General features: G+C 41.1%; 1 protein-coding gene across 3 annotated transcripts in view; it reads left to right on the top strand.

Moving 5' to 3' along the window:
• The window catches only part of CHD7 (chromodomain helicase DNA binding protein 7), a 132,350-nt gene that overhangs the window by 67,474 nt on the left and 43,112 nt on the right, over window positions 1-21,764 (top strand). For 2 of the 3 annotated variants that reach the window (XM_065830039.2, XM_071804084.1), the window contains exons 1-4: window positions 5,643-6,042; window positions 15,420-15,558; window positions 18,808-18,945; window positions 20,000-20,065. In XM_065830039.2, coding sequence (XP_065686111.2) covers window positions 5,663-6,042; window positions 15,420-15,558; window positions 18,808-18,945; window positions 20,000-20,065 — 723 coding nt within the window. In that variant the 5' untranslated portion in view covers window positions 5,643-5,662. Of the gene's footprint in view, window positions 1-5,627; window positions 6,043-15,419; window positions 15,559-18,807; window positions 18,946-19,999; window positions 20,066-21,764 lie in introns of those variants that run through there. The other variant, XM_071804085.1, reaches the window with a different exon arrangement.

Raw genomic sequence — 21,764 nt, 5'->3', positions numbered from 1 at the left:
TATCTGGGAAGTATTTATGTTGGTCTAGAAAAGCCAAAGTGTGCTGCACATGGAGGAGCACCAAGACAGGCCTAATGCTCCAAGTGTTGATGAGACAAGTTGAGAATTGCAGGGACAAGGCAACGTGTAGAGACGTGACACAGAAACTTTCCAAATTATTTGTTTGGAGGATAGTCAAGATGAGTAGTTTGTTCTAGATAATCCAGACAAATGATGAAAAGAATAATTGAAAAGAATAATTTTGGAACAATTTTACATGTGGTAGCTTATAATACCTTGGGGACTGTGCTATCAGGAAGTCTTCTGTTTTAAAAGAACTTTCCTAGTTGCAGGTTGCTGTTTTAACTTTTTCAAAGTGAAGGTGATAATTTAACAGGACTGCAATTGCTGCAAATGAGAATATTCACTAAAGGTTTACCTAATGTGAAATTATCCATTGTATATATATATCATATTGGAGAAGTTTGTATTTTGGAGCCAGTGGGAACTGACTGAGCATTTGCTCTACTGTTACACAACTTAGTTAATAAGCCAAAGTTCAAGAAAATTTGAATAAATTGTGGTTACAGTAGTTATTTTTTAAATTATGGAAAAGACCAGGGAGTTTTTAGTTTGGTGCTATGTTTAAATCTCGCAAAGTTAGCTGAGTCACATTGCATACTTTGCTGTTCTTGCTTCATACTTGCTAAAGAAAGCTCAGTATTGGCTCAAGTTGCTGCTCGGCTGGGGAAGGGACTCTCAGCTACTTCTAGTGCTTAAGTGTGCAGTTGGTTGTGGTTCAGTCCTTGTTCAAGCAGCTGAAGGATTCTCCTCCTTAACCCCTCTCCCTGCCACTAAACCCCACTGGATTAATCCTATGTCTTGTCCATCTTGCTACTCCATGTAACAGGCCTGGGTTGAGGCGAAACATCTACCTGTACTTTGGGCTGCAGAGAATGAGCTGAGCTCTAAACCTGTAAGCAGCTGGGAAATGCAGGCAGCATCATTTTTAACATTTCAGATCTTGGCGATACATGTTTGGAAGTTTAAAAATAAGTTGGAATTCCAGAAAAGTGAGGTGGTTTTTTTTGCACTCCAGAAACAATTTCTCAAAAGATACTTTTGTTTAAAATTTGCTTGGATATTGTTCACAAGAGCATATTTACCATCCTGGGTAACCTGTTGAGCTGTAGATTATTGTAACTCAGAGTTCCTGAAGAATCTCTGTTTTCCTCTAATAAGCTGCAATCTTTAAGAGTGTCCTGCATTGTGATATTGCATGTTAATAGCATTGATTAACTGTCGAGCAGTGGGAATTGATGAGAAAATGTCCATTGTAAAATTAAATGGTATTACTGCAGACTATACCATGCTGCTGGTTAGGGAGGTGAGTAGCCACAGTAGTCAGTGGTAGGAGTATTAATGTGAGCTCCAGGTTTTTTCACATGATTAAAACAGGCCATCTGTTCTTTGTTAAATGTTTACAAAAACAGCTTTTCTCTAAAAGATTTAAAGAGATGTGGGTCTAGTAAACACACCAATATTTTCAAGCACCTTTTTCACCTTCTTTCAAATAATACCGAAAATAATTCTGCTACAATATCAAATAGGATGAATACCTATTTGTGTTTAATCTTCACTGGTGTCTTTCCTGTGGAAGATTAAATTCTGTACCAACATACTGAACTGTGGCTTTGTTATTACTAAAATCAGCAAGAGAAGTGATTTCTGTCAGGTATGCAAACAGTTTTTTCAATCTTTTGGTAAAAATTTGTAATATACTTTTTTTAAAAATTTTGTAAATGGAAGATGGGTTCTTTTCATTAGAAATTGTGACCCTCCAACTAGAGTTAATGCTTTGTAGATTTCAAGTAGAACTATTTGAAATAATTCCCTGTGGTGGGCTTAATCTAATATTTACTAGTGAAAGCCTGCTCTTCTTCCTCTTCTCCCTCCTTAAGAAAGAGCAGACAACTGGTGTGAGGTAAGAGAATGCATCTTCCAAGCTGCTTCCGAGCTCCTCACTAGATTTGTGCTGCTCCTACACAGCTTCACACTAGGGAGCAATGTGGGGTTGTCGGTTAGGGACAAACCACTTTAGCATATTGCAAAAGTGTAGGCACAGGCTTCCTAGAAAAATAAGGTTAATCACACCCATTTCTTTGAAAGAGTGCTACAGTTTAAAAGATGACATGTAAGAGAATTACAAGATGTGCCAAGCTGCAAAGCAAGTAGCATGTGGTAAAAGTAGTGTATTTTCAGTTAATAGGAAATACAACCAAAGCTTAATCAGGGCAGAGTGCGCTTTTTGTAGCTTAATGTTTTGGAGACTATGGATGATATGAAACAAAACGACCGTATTTTAATTTGTACATTTGTTAATCCACATAACTGGGTACTGCAAATAAAAGGCATCAAGGTTGTGGTTGTGGTTGTTTTTTTTGTTTGTTTGTTTGCTTTGTTTTATTTTTTTAATACATAATGTTTAAGTCTGATGTGTAGTCTAAGTTGTTTTAGTGCCTGAGAATGACTCTTGTGGATAAGCTTTTTGAGGTAGTAAGAATCTGAATTTTCATAGGATGACATCTTCCAGAAGGAGTTACTGAGTCCTACAGTGCGGCAACAATTGCTGCCATTCTCAGTCCTTTACCTTCTGGCCAGACCTTACATTAAAGCCACAAATGTCAAATCATGAAGGGCTGATGTTGCTATTGTGGAGACTTGAAAAGCTGTCTGCCTTACATTTGGACTTGCTTATGACTGTGCTGGAAGTCGTTGTTCAGACTTCTAAAACAAGCAAACAAAAACAACCCACAAGTCTTAGAAAGGAGACAAGGATTAATTTTTTGAATTAGATTTAAAAGGTAGTGAGAGTACACAAGCACGTATAAAACATCATATTGATTTCAGTGACATGGTCATATCAGTAGTGAAGGTGCAACCTTGAAAATTTTATAGAATTAAATTTACAGGGCATTACTGGATTTCTTATGGCTTTCAACATTTGGCTTGCCTGTTTCATGTGCTTAAGGGCAAGAAAAGTAAACTACTAATTCTGATTTGTTTTAGAAAGTTGTGTCTTAGACATAAGCTTTTAGATAGTTGTAAAAGTCTCTCTTCATGTAGCAAACACTGTAGTGCCAAGCACAAGGTACTTGCTTAATGCAAATTTTACAAATAATGGAAAAATGTAGATTTCTTATGTTAGACGCAGCAAGTGAACAGTATTTAAAAAGAGGAACAGGTATTGTGGTGGACAGCTTGGTGAAGACATTGATGAAACTTGCACTTGAGGTCTCTGAAAAACGAAGGATGCATGAAGTGAAATGTCAGATAATACAGAAATATATTGACTACCTTAGGAAAATGTAGGTTGAAAGTACTGCTCTGAAAGCCTGTGGATAAGAAGTAATTAGAGGTGATCTGTGTAATATTCCTATAGTGTCCTACCTAAAAAAAGTTTTAGACAGTATACATACGTAACACTCTGAGGTATAGAGGAGACAGTTTTGTTCTGTGTCACAGTACAAATCTGAGGAGACATTCAATTCAGTCAACCAAATTCAAAACCAATTAGAAGATTTAAAAATATCTCTTAGTTTATGTAATGTATAATTGGACTGCAGAGCTCATTGGCACCACTGACTTCCTGGGATCAGCGTTTTCTATGCAGTTATCCAGTCTTTGTGAACTTTCCAGCATGAAGATACGTAAGTGTTATGGGTGACTGCAGATTTCTAGAAGAGGCGTTGGTTGATACTTGAGGCTGCTCAGCATGAGATTGCCTTGAGGTGGGGCTGATTAGTATGATGCTAATGCAATGGGTGTATCAGGTTTGCATTAGAACAGAGTTTCCGCTGCAACAAAGACCCTGTTGCACTAAAGAGAATCTTAATAAACAGGTGGAGGACAGAAATGTGCAGAAGTCACCTTGGAAGTTCTTGGTTAAGACGAGTAGACCCAGATCTTCAGTCCATCACTCAGGCCTTCCCTCTTGTGCTGGAGTCTCTTTCTTGAAGAACTGTGGTGTCTTGCTTGTACCATTCAAACCTCTGCCAAATGGCGGTAGAGAGTTGTCTTCACTCTTGACAGCCTTGCTCCTTCTTCTGCTTGGATACCTTCTGAGTCTGGGAGTGCACTCAGCAGGACACAGTGTTTTTTGGCTACCGTAAAGAAATGCTGCAAATAGTTATGACTGCACTGGTTCCATTTGTTTACAGTCAAAAAACTGTATCAATATATTTGGAGAAATACGTATGCCTTTGCTTTCTCATGTAATGATATTAAGAATTTTATTCCCAAATCTTAAGTGCATCGGGTTTGGGTTTTTTTTTAGATCTAGATGGCCAAAGTATAGGTCTCTGTATGCCCATCAGTTCTCCATATGTTCAGGGGTTGGGTTTGTAGTCATTCATTTGCACACTTGCCTCTCCTAAGGCCAGTTTGAATAAAAAGCAGAGAAAAGAAAACAACAAATAACATTACAGTTACACAGGCACTGCTATTCCTAGAAGCAAAATTCTGATTTGCTGTAAACCCTTCTTCTCACTTCAATGGATCAAACATCTCAAATGGCTAGCCTTTGTGACCAAGGCTAATGGAGAACGCTTCAACCTAGAATCACCCCAATTTAATTTTTAGGGAAGAGAAAAGGAGAGAGAAAGAGGGGTGGGGAAAATTGTCTGACTGTGTATGCAATCACAAGAAGAACATCAATAGGGTGTTGTGCTGTTGCTTTTATTTTTAATAAGCACCATTGTTCTGCATTTATAACCATGGACAGGCAATGAGGAGAAGCAGGCTAAAGCTTTGATATGCTGCAAAGTCATGGTAGAAATTTTTTTCATTGCGTACTCTTGGATCTTTGTATAGCACAGAACCATGAAGGGGAAAAGAGTTGCAAATATATCCAGTGTGCTTAGGCCATGCTTTTGACATCTGCATAATTATATATAGATTTTAATGTACTTTATACCTGTGGTGTAAACCTGATACACTGTACAGACTTTGAAATAGGATGGTTTTTACAGGTTCACAAACAGTTAAGGTAGTTCTCTGTCCAATCTGTAGCAGGAACAAATCTGTTTCAATTACAAGTAGGGAGCTGTGGATCTTTTGATGTAAAATGTAACATTATATTACATTTTAAAGTGGCTTAATCCTTCAGGTGCTGATCAAAATACCTCCTGTCACAGCTGAAACAACGTAAATTGCCTTGATTAATTTTTTTATAAATACAGCCTGTGAATACATTTTCCTTTCCATGCCTAGAAACAAACCTCAACTTTTTGTTTTCCTGGAAGATGAAATCCAGTGCAAAAGAGTAATTTGTAACAAGTTATTCATTCTACTAACAGCTATTTTGAAATACCTGAAATAATTGCTTTCTTTTTGCATGTAAATGTTGAAGACTGTAAATATTCTCTATACTTCCAGTTTAGATACAAGCTTTAGAGTAATTTTACCCTTGCTATATCAAGAATTTCTGGTCACTTTGCTACCGTTGTAACGGCAGAAAGCTCTGTTTTTTAATGTTCTACTGTACAATGTTTCAGATATGCTACTAGGTTAATCTTCTGGTTAGTATTTTCTCCCTCTGTAACATCTTGCTCCAAAAGAGCAAAGTTTTAAAGTTGCAAATCTACAAGTTTATTTCTACTTTTTAGAGAAACCAGTGCCGGATATGACTCAGGTTAGTGGACCGAATACCCAGCTAGTGAAAGGCGATGATTATCTGCCATCAATTGAGCCGCAGCCCCAGCAGAAGAAAAAGAAAAAGAAAAACAATCACATTGCTGCAGAAGGTCCCAGTAAAGGTTTTGGTAAGGAAGACTTTCCTGGGGGACTTGACAGCCAGAATCTAAGCAGAAACTCAGTGGATTGCTCTCAAGAAGAGAAGAAGAAAAAGAAAAAGCCTAAGGCAAAAAAAGAACCGAAGGATCCTAAAGAACCCAAGGAAAAGAAGGAACCCAAGACCCCCAAAGTCCCTAAGACCCCCAAAGAGCCAAAGGAAAAGAAAGCAAAAAATACCACGCCAAAACCCAAGACCGGCAAAAAGGCTAGGTAAGTCAGGAAACTTCTATATGTGATCAGAGAAAAACAGTGTGTTTGTGGGATTTTTTAGAGCATCTGTGCTAAATGGCGTGGGTGGAGAGGAAATCTTGTTTTGTCATTTGTGTTCTACCATCTACAACATCATGTTTTTGAGGAACTTGGGCACATTTCTCTTGTTTGGCTTTCCTGTTTATGGCTTTACAGTTATTTTAAACAACGTGGAAAGTCAGAAGGTTGATTTACGCGCGCCCCCCCCCTTCTTTTTTGTCCTTCCCTTCTCTCCCTTTTCAAGGCATAAAAATGTCTGGATGTGTTAAATTTCAAAACTAACTCTTCTGAGTCTCATCTGTCCTTGTATGTGTTTTGTGTATTAAGCAATTTATTGCGTCAGCACTAATATAAGTTTGACCAAATCCAGAGATGAAGGCTTAGAGTAAATAGATTTGATGACACTTTCCTCTAGATAAAGAATTTAGGTACTTAGCATTGTTACAAGTTGTACAGCCCTTACAGACACTATTTTATACTGACACAACCTATGGGCTATAAGCTCGGCTGTTAAAAAGGCATTTTTATATGGATATTGATGTATCCTCCCTATAGGGATTATATTCATTTTGCTGTTTCATGTAAAGACAATTTTCCTAGCGGAAAATCTTTGTGGATAGACCAGATGCTTCAACCCTGTTTCTTAACTGTTTTCACTCAGCATCATGTCCCTTTATCAGAATAGGCTTAAAGTGCTACAGAGTAGTATGAGAAAGAACAAACTGCCGTTACACATGAGTAAATACGTCACAGATAATAACACAGATTCTTTCCTTACCCCTCAACTCCCTAAACACCATGATTATAAATGCCTACTTGAAAGAAAACGGAGAGAAAAAAGACATTAAAGTTCAATTTTTTTTTCATTTGTACCTAGAATTTCTTACAACTGTTCTGAATTTGTTCCAAACATCTGAATCTGTTTTTCAAGATGTGGCTAGTGTTATAAAATATAACTTCCAGATGGAAGCACAGCCAGACTTGGTTAATCCAAACCAGTTTGCAAAATCCATTTGTATTAGGGTTTTAAAATTGCAGTTAATGAATCAGCTTTGCATATATTCAACAAGACTGACTATTGGTTTGGTTTGATACAGCTATATGGCTAAATGAGGCATGGACAGTAAGATGCTACTGTTTCTTTTGGCAAGAAAGAGAAGTTTCTGTGTTAGTAGAGACAGTATTTCCTGAGGAATTTATAAACACTGGCTTGTAAAATCAAATGTTGTCCTAAAGAGGACAACATTATTAACTGTTCGGTAAATTACAGTTGATTAGCCTATCCTGTTGCAGAAGTTACTATGGTTATGTTCCAGACTGTCCTAAAGATGGGCTTTCCATATGTAGCAATTCACAACTTAGAAAAACTCTTATGTATCTCAGAGTATGTGTTTTTGAAACCAAAATAGTGTATTGGCTAAAATAACATTTTTGTTCCATTTCCCTATACTCATAGGTTTAAAGGCCAACCAAGCCATATTGCATGCTATTGAGCATCTGCCAGCAATTTTTGCACCGAGAAGTCAAAAAGCTTTTACTGCGGGACTTTTCAATTAGTGCAGTTTTACAAGGTCTTCACTACAGTGAAGCTTTGTTTAATAAGCAATGGTTAGAAGGAGTCTGCCTCAAAACCAGGCATGGGTCCCTGTGCTGGACATGAGTGCTCAGAGCTGGTCTGTCCCATCCACTCAATCCTAGTGTCTCTCTGTGCATCTTCTCTGAATCTTGGGACATGCCACGCAGATTAAAGGAGCAATGTTTCCTTTGAAGGAACAAATCCCTGCTTGCTTCGTTGTATTTGTGAGAGTCAGTATCTTCTTTCCCATGCAACGTTTTTTGTCCCTGTGTAGCTAGATGACATGCAGTATTCTAGTACTAAGCCCGGTTGCTTTACCTGTGAGAGAAATGTGTTTGGAGCAGCATTAAGAGCATTTGCTGTTTCTTATGCTTACTAAGACGTGTGGAGAAAGTCCTACTTTTCCCATAATGGGCTTGTGTCTTTATTACCAAATGCTGTCTTGAAAACAAGTTTGTTCTCATTTTGTGGTCTTGTCAGCTTCAGCATCAAACTTCTTTGAACAACTTTTGAGACTGTGTTGGGATGCTGTGCTGCCAGAGAGTTATAAAATGGTGAAAGAAATTTGCTTACTTTGGCAATATCACTGACTGGGGAACCTGTCCAGTGATAGATCATTGAATCAAGTTTTAAAATAAATCAACAGTCCAAACATTTTATCGCTTGAGTCATAGCATTTCAGCAGCACTAACTCTAGGAAGGAAGTATTACAGTAGCTGAGTGAGATTAATGCAAGTTAGTATAGATTATGGATAATTATGTAGAAGTAAAATATTATTATAAAGTTAGTATCTGGCTTGTGTTTACTACTACTGCTTATAGTGCTCAGTATTTTGCTTCTAAGCATTGAAAGCAGTAGTGTGATTTTTTTTTTTTTTTAATAAAAAAGTAGTACTGAAATATCTTAACTGTGTAATTTATTGTCACTCGGAATTTAACCCTGTTATTTCAGCTCAAATTTGGACTAACGATGTAATCCTTTTCTTAAACAAGCAACAGCAAAACCCCAGAAATTTTATCCTTCATGTCTCTTTTGTCTTTGGTGTAAATTGTGACAAAATGAGCAGCCTGCCACACTGAAATGCCACCTTCATGTGAGGGACAGCAGTCAGATTAGAGAATGGAAGAGGCTGATTAATTTCATGCTTGTTTGAATTGTGTGTCCCATGGCATCTTAAAAAGAAAGAAAACACACCCACGTAGGCTGCTGTTATACTGCATACTTGGTGATTTTGAAAGAAAGATCACACATAAATATTGTACTATTACACTTGTAATCGATATTGACCCAATCCTGCTAATACAGAAAGACAAGTACAGTAGTACCTGGGAAAAAAAAAATTTGCAAAGCAAATCTATTGTGGACCAAACCAGTCAGGTTTGAAAGCAAAGTGTAGGTATACTTAGGATCACAAATGAAGGTTTTTCATTAAATTGTGTGGGCGCTCAGTATCATATGGACTCTTAATGTTAGGGAGCCAGCTTCAGGCACATGCAGAGCAGTTTTTTCCAAAAGTAGATGGACAGGCAAGTAGTCCTACTGAATTGCCAAGTCATGGCTCAGATGTCTGTTCCTCCTGTGCCTGTCCCTGGAGGAGATTGGGACCACCTGTTTGAGAAGATCAGGCTGCAGCACAGCTGATATCTTTCCTGCTGCTTCCTATGAAACCCTAGAGAGCAGCCGCCGATTACGGTGGGAGAAGCAGTAACTATCTGTGAGGGCCAAATAGCTCTTTGCAGGAGCTCATCTCTCTTCCCATCTCTTGGAAGCAGTGTGCTGTGTTTTGCAGGACTGCTCTTATCTGCTTCCTCCCCTCCCTGTGGCAGGGGAAACTCATTGTCCTTCCCACTCATGCTGCAGCAGCCTGGGATGCAGGGTAGGGCGCGTGGCTTGCTGCTCTCAAGGGGAGTGCTAGCTGTGAGCGTCCTCACCTCTTCTAGAGGGAGGCAGAGACAGAGTATTTTGGTGCACAGATTCCCTGTTAGCTGTATCGGAAAGGGGTGGCTCCCGGGTGTGGAAGCGGGAAGAGGCTGCGGTGAGGGCAGCAGGACACAGCGCCCTGGGGAGCTGGAGGACAGGAAGAGAGGTCCTGAGGCCATGGTGGTGGTTTCCACTCCCGAGCGCGTATCATCCTGAGCAAGGCAGGAAGGGGGTGCCTGTGGGAGAGAACAGGAAACCGTGCGAGATTTCCGTGTGTGCGTCCACTGGGGCTGTTCCTGTTCACACCTGTCCTCATCTGCCTTCTGAACCTGCTCAGCTGCCAGATATTTACCTCTCCCTTTGCTGCAGGCGAGCCTCACAGGCTTCGCTGGGACCAAAATGTACTTCTTAGTGGTTTGGCTGAGTTTTCAGGGTGGGGAAAAAACTTGTTGTCCTATTGTTTTTCATACTCTTGTAGCAAATAAAAACTGTTTTAAAAAAAGTTTTGATTACAATAGGAGCTTTAAAAAATAATTATTATTTTCCTTGGGTAGGGCAGTACAGAAGGTCTGACAGGTTTAATGTTTTGAGATGGTGGGGTTACTTTTTTTTTCTGCTTTCGATGGACCAGAGCGGATGTGTAACGTTTTTTTTTAAACCAGGTTCCAATAATGAATTTGTCACAGGATAATGTTCCCAAACAGTAAAATAGGGATCTATAGTCTGTCTGACTTATTTTAGATGTTTAAATTACAGAAAAAAGCATCATCCAAATCCTGATAGCCATCATAAATTACAGTAATAAACATATATGTCAGTTACCTAGATCAGATGAAGTAGTTGAACAATGTAAACATGCAGGCTAATTACTTTCTCACTTAATCCTGCGAAGCATGCCATGCTTTTTGAGGTATTTTTGAGTCAGATGGTTTGGCCCGGACAAATTCCTGGATTTTGACCCAGCTCTGTAAGTGGCTGCTTGACTAGCTGACACAAAACGCACTGTTGGAGTTAGGATACTTGTCAAATTGTAATTCAAGCTTTCTTTTTAGTTATCCTTCTTACTGTTTTCCTCCATGTTGTTCACTCATCTGACCTTCTGCAGGCTGTCTTCTTACTGATCCCCTTTGGTCAGTGTGCTGTGCGGTATCTGGTGATAAGAGGATGCAACCAGAAAGTGGTATTGGACAGTGAGATTGTAAAACATCTGATCTGAAATGTCTGTTTGTGTCACTTGAATAGAAGGACTAGTTTTAACTGACAGTTTTAAAATATTTTAGTGTTTTGTGTGTGGCAAATACTACTTTAGTTTCTCTCAGATTTCTAGTTTTGGAACTGGATGACGTCTTGCCTCTAGTGGGACTTGGCTAAATTTTGTGTTCAGGCATATGTAGAAACAAATATGAGAGAGAGTTGTCTAAATGTGTATATTACAGCTTGCCTTTCTTGTTGCCAGATCTGGCAAGTACCGTCAGATGTGCATCCAGAGTTTGAGTATTGACACACAGATGCTAATGGTAATGCCAAAGTGTCTAAGAAAAGGGTTTTGCTACCTATACTTACATGCAGAAGGGTAATTCTGGTCCAGGCTAACACCATTCCTGAATGGCACAAGTGTATGTTCTGCTGGAAAGTGGAAAGGCTGAGCAGGTGCATTTAATTGTTAGGAACAGATCACGCTGTCTCTGTGGGAAGACAGAGAGGAACAACAGTTGCTGGCAATTTGAGGAAGCTGAGGCTCCCGCTGACCAGGTGAAGCTCCTGGGTGCATGATGCCCTGGGAAGCCTTGCTCAAGGGGATGACGCTGTTCTTCTGTAGTTTGTACTTCACCTGCTTTTCTTTCCTTGAAAGAAGCTGTAGCCGTGCATTTTAAAATAGTGATTCTTCTGCTGAGTTTAGAACTTAAGATTCCTGGCGGAGCTGTGCACAGGCTTTGTTCCGCGGCTGTTTCATGTGTCTGTTTTTAACTGACCTGGCAAGGGGTGAGATTTGCGACTGTGAATTGCTCGGTCGGTGTCTCCGTTACTGGGGCTGACTCAGTATGCCGAGGCAGGGCTGGGGGGAATATACTGAGGTCATTAAATACGCTTAGGTCTGAGTCGCTGCGCTGCCACTGCGAGCGGGGAAAGGTCTCACAGAGGCTAGAGAGAAGAAACCTTTGTCGGGGTGGGCCTGCCGGGGCCTTCATGTGTGCCGGGGCGAGGTGGCGGCAGGTCCGCCCGGGGCAGGCAGGGCCTCGTTAGCCCTCCCTGGCCTCTCAGCAAATTGATATTTTATCAAACCTCAGCCACGCCGTCCCCCCCGACTTTAAGCCTGCTATTCGCAAGCGGCGGTGCGACGACCGCTGAACTTAATTGCGCGCCTCGCTCTGATTTACAAAGGGTCGGGGGCGAGAAGCGCCAGCCTGTCAGCTCACTTCACCTGGCGGCCGTCCAGCTCCCCTGACAGGCTCACCTTTGATTTAAACAAATTCGAGAAATACGTAAAGTTAGGGGGCTTATTTTTTTCTTTTTATGTTCGGTGGGGTTTTTTTGGAAGCGGTTTCGCGGATATTTGATAAAAGGCGGAGGGGGGTGTGTGTGTGTGAGAGGAGGGGAGCCGGGGGGAGTGGGGGGTGTCGCACAGGACGCGGCCGCGCAGGTGCCGGCAGCGCCGGGCGCTGATTGAGGGAAGCAGATGGCTGCAGTCGGTGGCCGCCAGCCAGCGGAGCAGGTGCTGGTCACGTGGCCGCGGGTTGCCCGGGCGACGCGAGCGCTCTCGGCGCGCGGATGAAAGGCGAAGGGGGCCCCGCTTCAGCTGCGGCTTTGTGCCATTGGCGGCACATAGAGCGGAAACTAACGCCGCGAGGGGACCCGCGCCGCACCGCGCGCTGCCCCGCGCGCCTCCGCGCTGCCTCACCTCAGCGCTTGGCCAGGCACCGCGCTCCTTCCGCCGGGTCAAATTTTACCCCCCCCCTTTTTTTTTCCCCTCTTTCCCCCCCGTTTTTTCCCCTCTTTTCCCCCCTTTTTTTTCCCCCCTCTTTTCCCCCCTTTTTTTTCCCCCCTCTTTCCCCCCCTCTATTTTTCCCCCCTCTTCCCCCCCCCTCTATTTTTCCCCCCTCTTCCCCCCCCTCTATTTTTCCCCCCTCTTCCCCCCCCCTCTATTTTTCCCCCCTCTTCCCCCCCCTCTATTTTTCCCCCCTCTTCCCCCCCCTCTATTTTTCCCCCCTCTTCCCCCCCCTCTATTTTTCCCCCCTCTTCCCCCCCTCTATTTTTCCCCCCTCTTCCCCCCCCGTTTTTTCCCCCCCCTCCCCCCCCCGTTTTTTCCCCCCTCTTCCCCCCCCGTTTTTTCCCCCCTCTTCCCCCCCCCGTTTTTTCCCCCCTCTTCCCCCCCCCGTTTTTTCCCCCCTCTTCCCCCCCCGTTTTTTCCCCCCTCTTCCCCCCCCGTTTTTTCCCCCCTCTTCCCCCCCCGTTTTTTCCCCCCTCTTCCCCCCCCGTTTTTTCCCCCCTCTTCCCCCCCCGTTTTTTCCCCCCTCTTCCCCCCCCGTTTTTTCCCCCCTCTTCCCCCCCCGTTTTTTCCCCCCTCTTCCCCCCCCGTTTTTTCCCCCCTCTTCCCCCCCCGTTTTTTCCCCCCTCTTCCCCCCCCGTTTTTTCCCCCCTCTTCCCCCCCCGTTTTTTCCCCCCTCTTCCCCCCCCGTTTTTTCCCCCCTCTTCCCCCCCCGTTTTTTCCCCCCTCTTCCCCCCCCGTTTTTTCCCCCCTCTTCCCCCCCCGTTTTTTCCCCCCTCTTCCCCCCCCGTTTTTTCCCCCCTCTTCCCCCCCCGTTTTTTCCCCCCTCTTTCCCCCCCGTTTTTCCCCCCTCTTCCCCCCCCCTTTTTTCCCCCCTCTTCCCCCCCCCTTTTTTCCCCCCTCTTCCCCCCCCCTTTTTTCCCCCCTCTTCCCCCCCCCTTTTTTCCCCCCTCTTCCCCCCCCCTTTTTTCCCCCCTCTTCCCCCCCCCTTTTTTCCCCCCTCTTCCCCCCCCCTTTTTCCCCCCTCTTCCCCCCCCTTTTTTCCCCCCTCTTCCCCCCCCTTTTTTCCCCCCTCTTCCCCCCCCTTTTTTCCCCCCTCTTCCCCCCCCTTTTTTCCCCCCTCTTCCCCCCCCTTTTTTCCCCTCTCTTCCCCCCCCTTTTTTCCCCCCTCTTCCCCCCCCTTTTTTCCCCCCTCTTCCCCCCCCTTTTTTCCCCCCTCTTCCCCCCCCCTTTTTCCCCCCCTCTTCCCCCCCCTTTTTTCCCCCCTCTTCCCCCCCCCTTTTTTCCCCCCCTCTTCCCGCCCCCTTTTTTCTCCCCTCTTTCCCCCCTTTTTTTTTCCCCCTCTTTCCCCCCCTTTCCCCCCCTTTTTTTTAATTGTCACAGCTTGAGGTGTTTTAGTTTTTTTTTTTTTCTGATTTTTTTGGGAGGGGGAAGGAAAGCTGTGTCATGCCCTGTAATTTCACAACTACGAACTCATTTCCAAAACTCCCACTCTTTTCACTTGTAAATTTCACTTTTTTATTTAAAGTCAACACAAGTTTAAACACAGGCTGCAAAAGAGAATAATACCACAACCGAATTGTCTCTGGTCCCAAAGTGACATGTAACCATGTTTCTGCGGATTTTAAATTACACCTTCAGTGGGCCAACGCGCTGATCGAAATGAACACGCTTAAAGCTGGTGTTTGTTTGGGAGGTTACAAGGCTGAGGATTATGAAGGAAAAACAAACTGCAGGCAGCGTCAGGGGGATGAAAATAAAACGTTGAGGGTGCAGAAGCCATATAAAAGTGCCTGTCATGCTATTTGGCGGCCTGTCCTCGCTATTTGCCAGCTACCAGCACACAACTCTGCTCGTCAACATCCAGCAACTTTTCACAACCAGCCTGTCAAACGGTAACAGGCCGGGAGGGGTTGACCACAGAGAGGGGAAAAAAGACTGGTGAAACCCCACATGAGACTCAAAGGGTAAAGGTGTTTAAAATTACTAACTTGTACCATCAATGCTTCTTTTGTTGCCGTTTAAAAATTTGACCCTCGCGATGCTGAAGGTCATCTCAGTGAGTAATTTCATGGTGATGTATTTAAAGCTGCGTTTTTATATGTGTGTCCTCACCCCTTTTCAGGCTTCGGAGTGCAGTTGGAGAGATGTGGTCCCAGCTCCTCAGGTGGCAAATGTTTCCATGAGGAAGGAGGGGGAGAAACAGTCCCCAAAACCTTCCTCTGCCATCAGAGGATGTAGCTTTCTAATATTGTGCAGATGCTGAGATACCAGCTGGGTGCTTTTTCTGCCCCCATACAAGCGGCAATTGCATGTGTTGAGGCTCTAGGCTGCCCTCAGAGCTGACACGAAAGCACCTTTCCTGCTTGGAAATAGCAGGGATGGTAGAAGAAAATAAAGAATTTTCTCATTCGATCCTTTGTTTTGGTAACACTTCCTCTGGCTCTGTTCACCTAGTCTGCACAGTTTAGTATCAAGTGCACATGTAATCCTGTTTCTCTTCACGTGTGTCAGGTTGCCCAAACACCGCTTTCAGCAAGTGCAGGTTCTGAAGAGAGCAGCTCTTTCTTTCCAGTCTCATTTTTAGTTTCTTGTTAAATACATATTCAGTCTTGATGCCTAAAATCTTGAAGGAAAGCAGCAAGGTGTCCGTTGTTAAGGAATAGGAAATGTATAGTGATGGCCCAAGCATAATTGATTTTACAGTTACGTTTAAATTCTTAAATAAGGAAGGAAGTTGAAAATAATGCAGTCACTGAAATAAACGTTTTGCAGATTAACTATTTTGTTAAGCACATTTTGCTTACATTTGCTTACATCAGTATAAGTACTGATTAAAAATACCTCTGTTTCAGTAACAAGAAATCGGAATCGGAAACTAGTGCTGCGAAGAAGAAGGTGAACAAGGGAAAGGAAGGTTCTGAAAATTCGGATTTGGAAAAAACCCCACCACCATCACCTCATCCTGAAGATGAAGATGACCCAGGGGTTCAGGTAATGCTGTAGTTCAAGTTCAGTGTAGCTTTTGACAATTTAGATTCATAAAACAGCAGTTCTCACAGTCAGAAAAAAAAGGTATTTGGGTATTTTTCTGTGTTGTTCAGAATGACACATGAAGAAAATGAGAAGTGCAAATCACTGTGGTGAATATTTTACTAAAGTACTCTTCATCATAATGTTGCTTTGCAGTCCTGTTACCTGCAGATATGTGTACGGTGCTGCTGAGTTTTCACATGTTCTCTTCTGTCACTGTTGCAATTACCGTGCTGAATTTTCTGCTCTGTAGATTCAGTGTACCATTGCAAGGTCTTGCTTACAAGCCTTGTGTTTCTTCTTGCATCGGCTTTGCAAACCATCTGAAATCAAGAATAAGACATGACAAAGCAGAACATCAGAAATGTGCATGTTGGGGACTTGTAACTACACTGCTTCAGTGGTCAAAGGGCCTTTTTGCAGGACTGTCAGTCATTGGCAAACATTGATAATTTCTCTTGGCCACTGCACACGTATTGCTTGCTGTCCAGACTTCATTTCATATAAAGAAGATGTGAAAGTAGAAGTAGCATATATAATCACTTCTGTGTGCTCTGTCGTTAGCCCTGTTAAGAAGTGGTCAGCTGACTTGCTTCCGCTGGCTGTGTTCAGAGTGGGCATTAAAAACAAGAATTCCCTCATGAAGGGTTAGAGGCAAATTGTGATGGGGAAAGTATGAGGCTCCTAAATAGCCGTGCTGGTATTACTGAAATCCATTGCATTCATCCATTGCACATCAGCTTGTGGATGTGTTACTTCCAGTTAGGAGAGATGCTGAAACTGGTGATCACTTAAAAATGGTCAAAGCAGCCTGGTGAAGAGTTGGCAAATGCAGTTTATGCCTCCCTTCTTACTGTTTTCCAGAAGGATGAAGAGCATAGTGAAATGCAAGCAATTAAAACCAAAAGGAACAGCAACAGAAGAGAGTGTTATTCCTGTTTCATGTAAACCATGTATAATGAGTTAGAAAAGTTGAGTTACACTATGCAAACATTAAAATCTTTGAAGAATGAGTTTTCTGTCCTGTGCCACAGATTTCTCTAAGACTGATTAATGGTGCTGACAGAAGTTGTAGAAGAAAATTTGGAGCTTATGTTTTTTTGGGTTCATTTGCAGATGATTCTATATTGTCTACAGTTCGATATATATGCATGGTTGCTTGTTTTCGTTTTAGTGGGACTAAGCTTTCTCTTTGTGAAACTCAATTGGGTAATGAACTTTACATTTGAAGTATTTTTTTTTTCTCTAAGAACCAGTGTCAGGGTATTTGCGTCACTCTTTAATTAAATGTTATAAAGTATTTCAGATAAATTTTGTTCTCTTAATACTTCCTCACACTGTGCACGTTAAACTGCACTCACATGTCTTTGCATAAACGTAGGGAAGGGTTACAACCCTATACGCTAGAACAGCTAGAATTAATAAACTTGCTATACATTTCCCAACTGGGATTGATATTATGTAGTTGTCTAAAACACCATTTCATTCGTAGTGTTAAATACTGAGTCTTCTGTAATGATACTATGTAGTAACACATGAAGTAATGCTTTAGTAAGGAAAAATACTTTTTGTGTGTTACCATTGAGATTTTTTATATTCCATTATCAAACCTATTACTCACCTTTCCACTTATAGATCAGTTAATGAGTAAAATATAATCTGGTGCAGGTAAACGTATGCACAGTTTCTGACAACAATGCATAACAATTGCAAAGCCTCATGTGGATGTTAGAGGAAACAGGAAGCTAACCAAGACAATAAAAATCAAATAGAGGATTACCATCATACCAAAAAAGGTATGCTTTCTAATAGGCAAATGGAAGAAGATACTTTTGCCACCAAAAGTAATGGTAAGACTTACCTATTGAGCCAAAAGAAAATTGGTATTTTCCCATCAGTGATTATGGAAATGATGATGCAAATTTGCCAAGTGGAATCTATTTTCAAATATAAAAATACTATTACAATTCTGTGGGAACCCCTGTAAGTTACTGTGTTAAAGGTAGAAGCCACGTCACCATTGTTTGAAAGGGTGATGTAAACTTAACCTTTGCTCAAAAATTTCATTTCCAGTTAAAGAATTTCTAATTTTCTGAAGTACATCAGATATTTGTGTTTTAAAAAGTATGATTAACTATCTGAAAGTAAATATTTGACTTTGTATATTGAGGGACCCAGGTTGATAGATCTGTTAAACAAGCTACATAAGTATTTGCATGTACTGGTGAAGATGTGTTAAGCTGAGAAAGATGTAAAAATAAGTAGTGTATCAATTCAAAAAGATTTTTGTAACAGTTAATATTCAGTATAATGTTTTTATTACATACATCGGTCCATATAGATATTTGATATTCAGTTGCCTGTTTCCTTCAACACCATATGCTCTCAGAATTTCAGAAACATAGAGCCTGATGCAGACTGTCTGGGAATTTGAATTTTATTGTTGCAGAAAATGGTATCTGGCACTGAGCATCAAGTTGGAAATTCTGTCAAATTGCATGCTTGTGTACCTTAAAGATTGTTTTCTGCAGCTTCTCTGAAGCTTTCTCTCATTTTGGAGATGAGGATATGGGGACAGAGAAACTAAATTTTCAGTTTGGGGTAGTTCAAGTTTTTCATTCTCGTCTGTTCGGGGCTTTTTCCCATGCGGTGCTGCAGGATGTCGTTCCGGACAGTGCTGGGTCAGTGGAGTGAAGAAATCTTATTTCATTGTATTTCCCCTACAAGATAATCTGGGTACAACTGGGCGGATGGGGAGAGCAAGAAAGCATGTTGTCACTGCTTAGCAACACTGTGGCCTGTGCTGCAGAAAGGTGGTGTTTGGTTCCTGCATTGGCCATCTGTCAAACTGAGAGGTGCAACTTCTTAGTTTTTAATTGCTGTCTGAGATATGCTTTCTCATTTTCTAGTGTGGTTTAGTAATGCTGAAAAAAAAAAAGAAAACACACCAAAAAAACCCACTTTCCAATTCAGAACAAGCATGAAATGATTTTTTTGTTTGGTTTGGTTTGTTTTTACAAAATTTAGGAGCAGCTAACAGGCAGGGATTTAGAATACTCATGTCTTGATTCCACTGTTTCTACCAGGGTGCTGTAAAAATAATAGTGTTCTCTACACACTAGTGTATTGGAGAAACACAGAAGTTTTCTCAGTTATTCTGCTGCTTATCAGTGTTGTTTCTCATCAAAAATATAAATGCTTTCTGTTTAGAAGCGACGCTCCAGCAGGCAGGTGAAGAGGAAGCGTTATACAGAAGACCTGGAGTTCAAGATTTCAGATGAGGAGGCTGATGATGCTGATGCTGCTGGAAGAGACTCTCCTTCAAATACTTCTCAGTCAGAGCAACAGGTCAGATATGAGTGGACTGGAAAGGTGGCTGTAACTGCACCATTCAGAATTCAAATACAGGCCCTTTTCCTGAATGACATTCATCCATGGTTGGCACAGTGTGCCAGAAGGCATTAGCTTTTTATGTAGGAAAAAAAATACATTAGTTCATGATATTATTTACAAGCTGATGATATGTAGTTTGGAAATTAATGGTCTCTGCCTAAAGGAAACCTAAACTGGACTGCTAGGAGTCTTGAATTTATTTCTGTGAATTCAGTGGTCTGGCTTCTGTGACTTTAATAAACCACTCGAGCTTGTCCCCTGCTGCTAGCACCATAAGAACCCCTTTATGAAATTACTGCCTAGTAGTACCCAGCAGGGTACACTTTATTCTCTGTGCAATGTAAATGATGGATAAAATAGTTTGAATAAGATGAGGAGTAATAATGTAGGAATGACTGTTGTAACAATCTCATTGTTTTGTAGTGCTTTTTCAAAGAACTACTTCACTTAACTAACTGATGACCTATCGGAGAATACATATGTGTTCTTTGGTATTTCATTTGGCAATTTGTTGAGCCCTGTGAAATACTGTATGTGATCTCCGTTGTTAATTGTGTCGTATCAGAAGGAGAATTTGGTAGGTTTGTCTGTAGTTATAACAGTGAATTAATGTAATAGAGATTCGCAGGCATAGCTGTTGTGTGGACGCTTCCATAGCCAGTTAGGGTTTTTGAATATCTTCTAATATTTAGACTGTACAGTACTGAAAGTCTGTTATTTTAGGACAGGTGAACTGCCCATGCAATTATAGCTGTGTATCTGTCCATGACAGCCTGACTGAGAGAGCTGGAGTTGTATTAGCTCTTAAAAATGGGCTTCAACAAGTAACCTTCAGTACTTGGTTATGGTATTAAATCTATTTGGGTCTTCCAAATTCTCATGTGTATAAAACTCCTATTTAAAAAAAAAAAAACCAACAAACAAAACAACCTGAAGTTTTTCCAATGAAAGAAGTCTTTAAGTAATGAAGATGTGTTCCCATAACTCTTGTATGGTATTTATGATGCAGGAATCTGCTGATGCTGAAGGTCCTGTTGTGGAGAAAATCATGAGTAGCCGTTCAGTGAAGAAAAAGGTAAAACAGAACAAAACCCTTTCCCCCATTTATTTATTTATTTTTTTTAAAAAAAATTGTGCTGAAGCCCCTATTCTTAAAATACCTTGGATATTCCAAATTCAAAAACTGTTTTATTGTACAGAGATTCTGTGAAAGTGTTGTCAGGTGGTATTTAACATGCTTTTGGATAGACATACATAAACTAGATTATTTGTTTAGTCTTCTACTCATACTTCACATTTTTTTCAGATGAGAATTTTGATTTTTGCAGATACACATATCTGGGTGAAATCTGTGGTGCTCTTTGCTTCAGGGTGTTTTATGGGAGTTTGAGGAGTGTGAGAATTCTCCTGTATCCTGAGTTTCTGCCTTTTGTAGTAAAGAAAAAACCTTGCCCATAATTTTTCCATCTGTTAATAGTGGTTGTGCCTAGCACCCAAAAAACAACTTTACATGCAATCAAGGATGTTACATATATGGGTGGTTAATATCTTCATTGTCACTACACCAAGATGAAACATTCTCTTTAGTGAAGTGTGGTTCTCTTAATTCTGTCGTGGTTGCTAGTTATGTTCTTGTTTTGCTTACAGACTCTTCTAATCTGCTTCACAACTTGATTGACCTTTACACTTCCAAATTGTTAAAATCTCTATGTAGGAAGTAGAAAGAACATGTTCCAGAAACGTCAAAATTATGTTTTATAGACTCTTTTGTGTAGCCCGTTCTCTGACTTGTACAGCAGTGGGGCTGAAAACTGTCTGATTAATATGATACCTGTGTTGATCTTAGGTAACCAGAAATACTTCTTTTCTTCGAAGTGTTAAATTCCAGATGGGAGGAGGGAAAGTTGCCTTTATTAATGGATTTTTATTTTATTTTTTTTTATGCTGTGTCATTTTTTGAGGTTTTTTTTGAGTTTTTGGTAGTGTGTTTTTTGGTGCTGTTTTGTGTTTGGTTGGTTGGTTTTTTTGTTGGGTGGGTTTTTTTTTTGTAATTTTATTACTACTGTCGTTACATCATTAACAACTTTTTAAACCTAAATTCATGCGATGTCATGACTGACTGTGATTGAATTTGACCTGTTCCTGCAGTTTTCACAGCACAAAACCTCTAGGGCTTTTTTTGAAGTCTTGAGCTATATTTTATAGTTCAAACCATAGGCTTATTTTTCAGATAAACTTTATGTAATATAAACTCAGTAATTAGTTGTCCTGATGGTCTGCTAGGCAGGAGAGGAGAATGTGATCTTTTCATAAATGTCTTTACATTGGAAGCTGTTTTTCACCAATTATTCTTCTTCTTCTCCCCTGCAAACAAAGGTGTGATTACTCATGGGGAGTGTGTGTTTTGCTGCAGTTTGTGGGAAGTGATTGGTCTGCTGCCTACATGTCTTTGATTGGAAGCTCTGCTGGAGGCAAGCTCTATTTTGAGCTCTTTCTTTAATGTTTTTTATGGATTGTATTTGCAGGTTTGAGGGGTGTCTCTTCTTTCCATACTCTTCTCCCTAACCCTCTCCTCTCCAAAATGAAAAAAAAAAAAAAATAAAAAAAAGGATTTCACTATGTTAATATTTAACATCTGAAGTATCCAACTGTGCTTTTATTAAAGGTCTTTTACACTCTTACTAACGTCATCAAAACCCTGGTTGTTAGATTACTAATCAAAGTAAAATTACTGCGATCAGGACCAGTCCATAAAATAAACATGAGGAAAGGCT

The sequence above is a fragment of the Patagioenas fasciata genome, chromosome 2, assembly GCF_037038585.1.
Source record: "Patagioenas fasciata isolate bPatFas1 chromosome 2, bPatFas1.hap1, whole genome shotgun sequence".
Taxonomy (NCBI): Eukaryota; Metazoa; Chordata; class Aves; order Columbiformes; family Columbidae; genus Patagioenas; species Patagioenas fasciata.
Note: the sequence above shows the minus strand (reverse complement) of the source record. Positions and strands in the feature narration are given on the sequence as shown.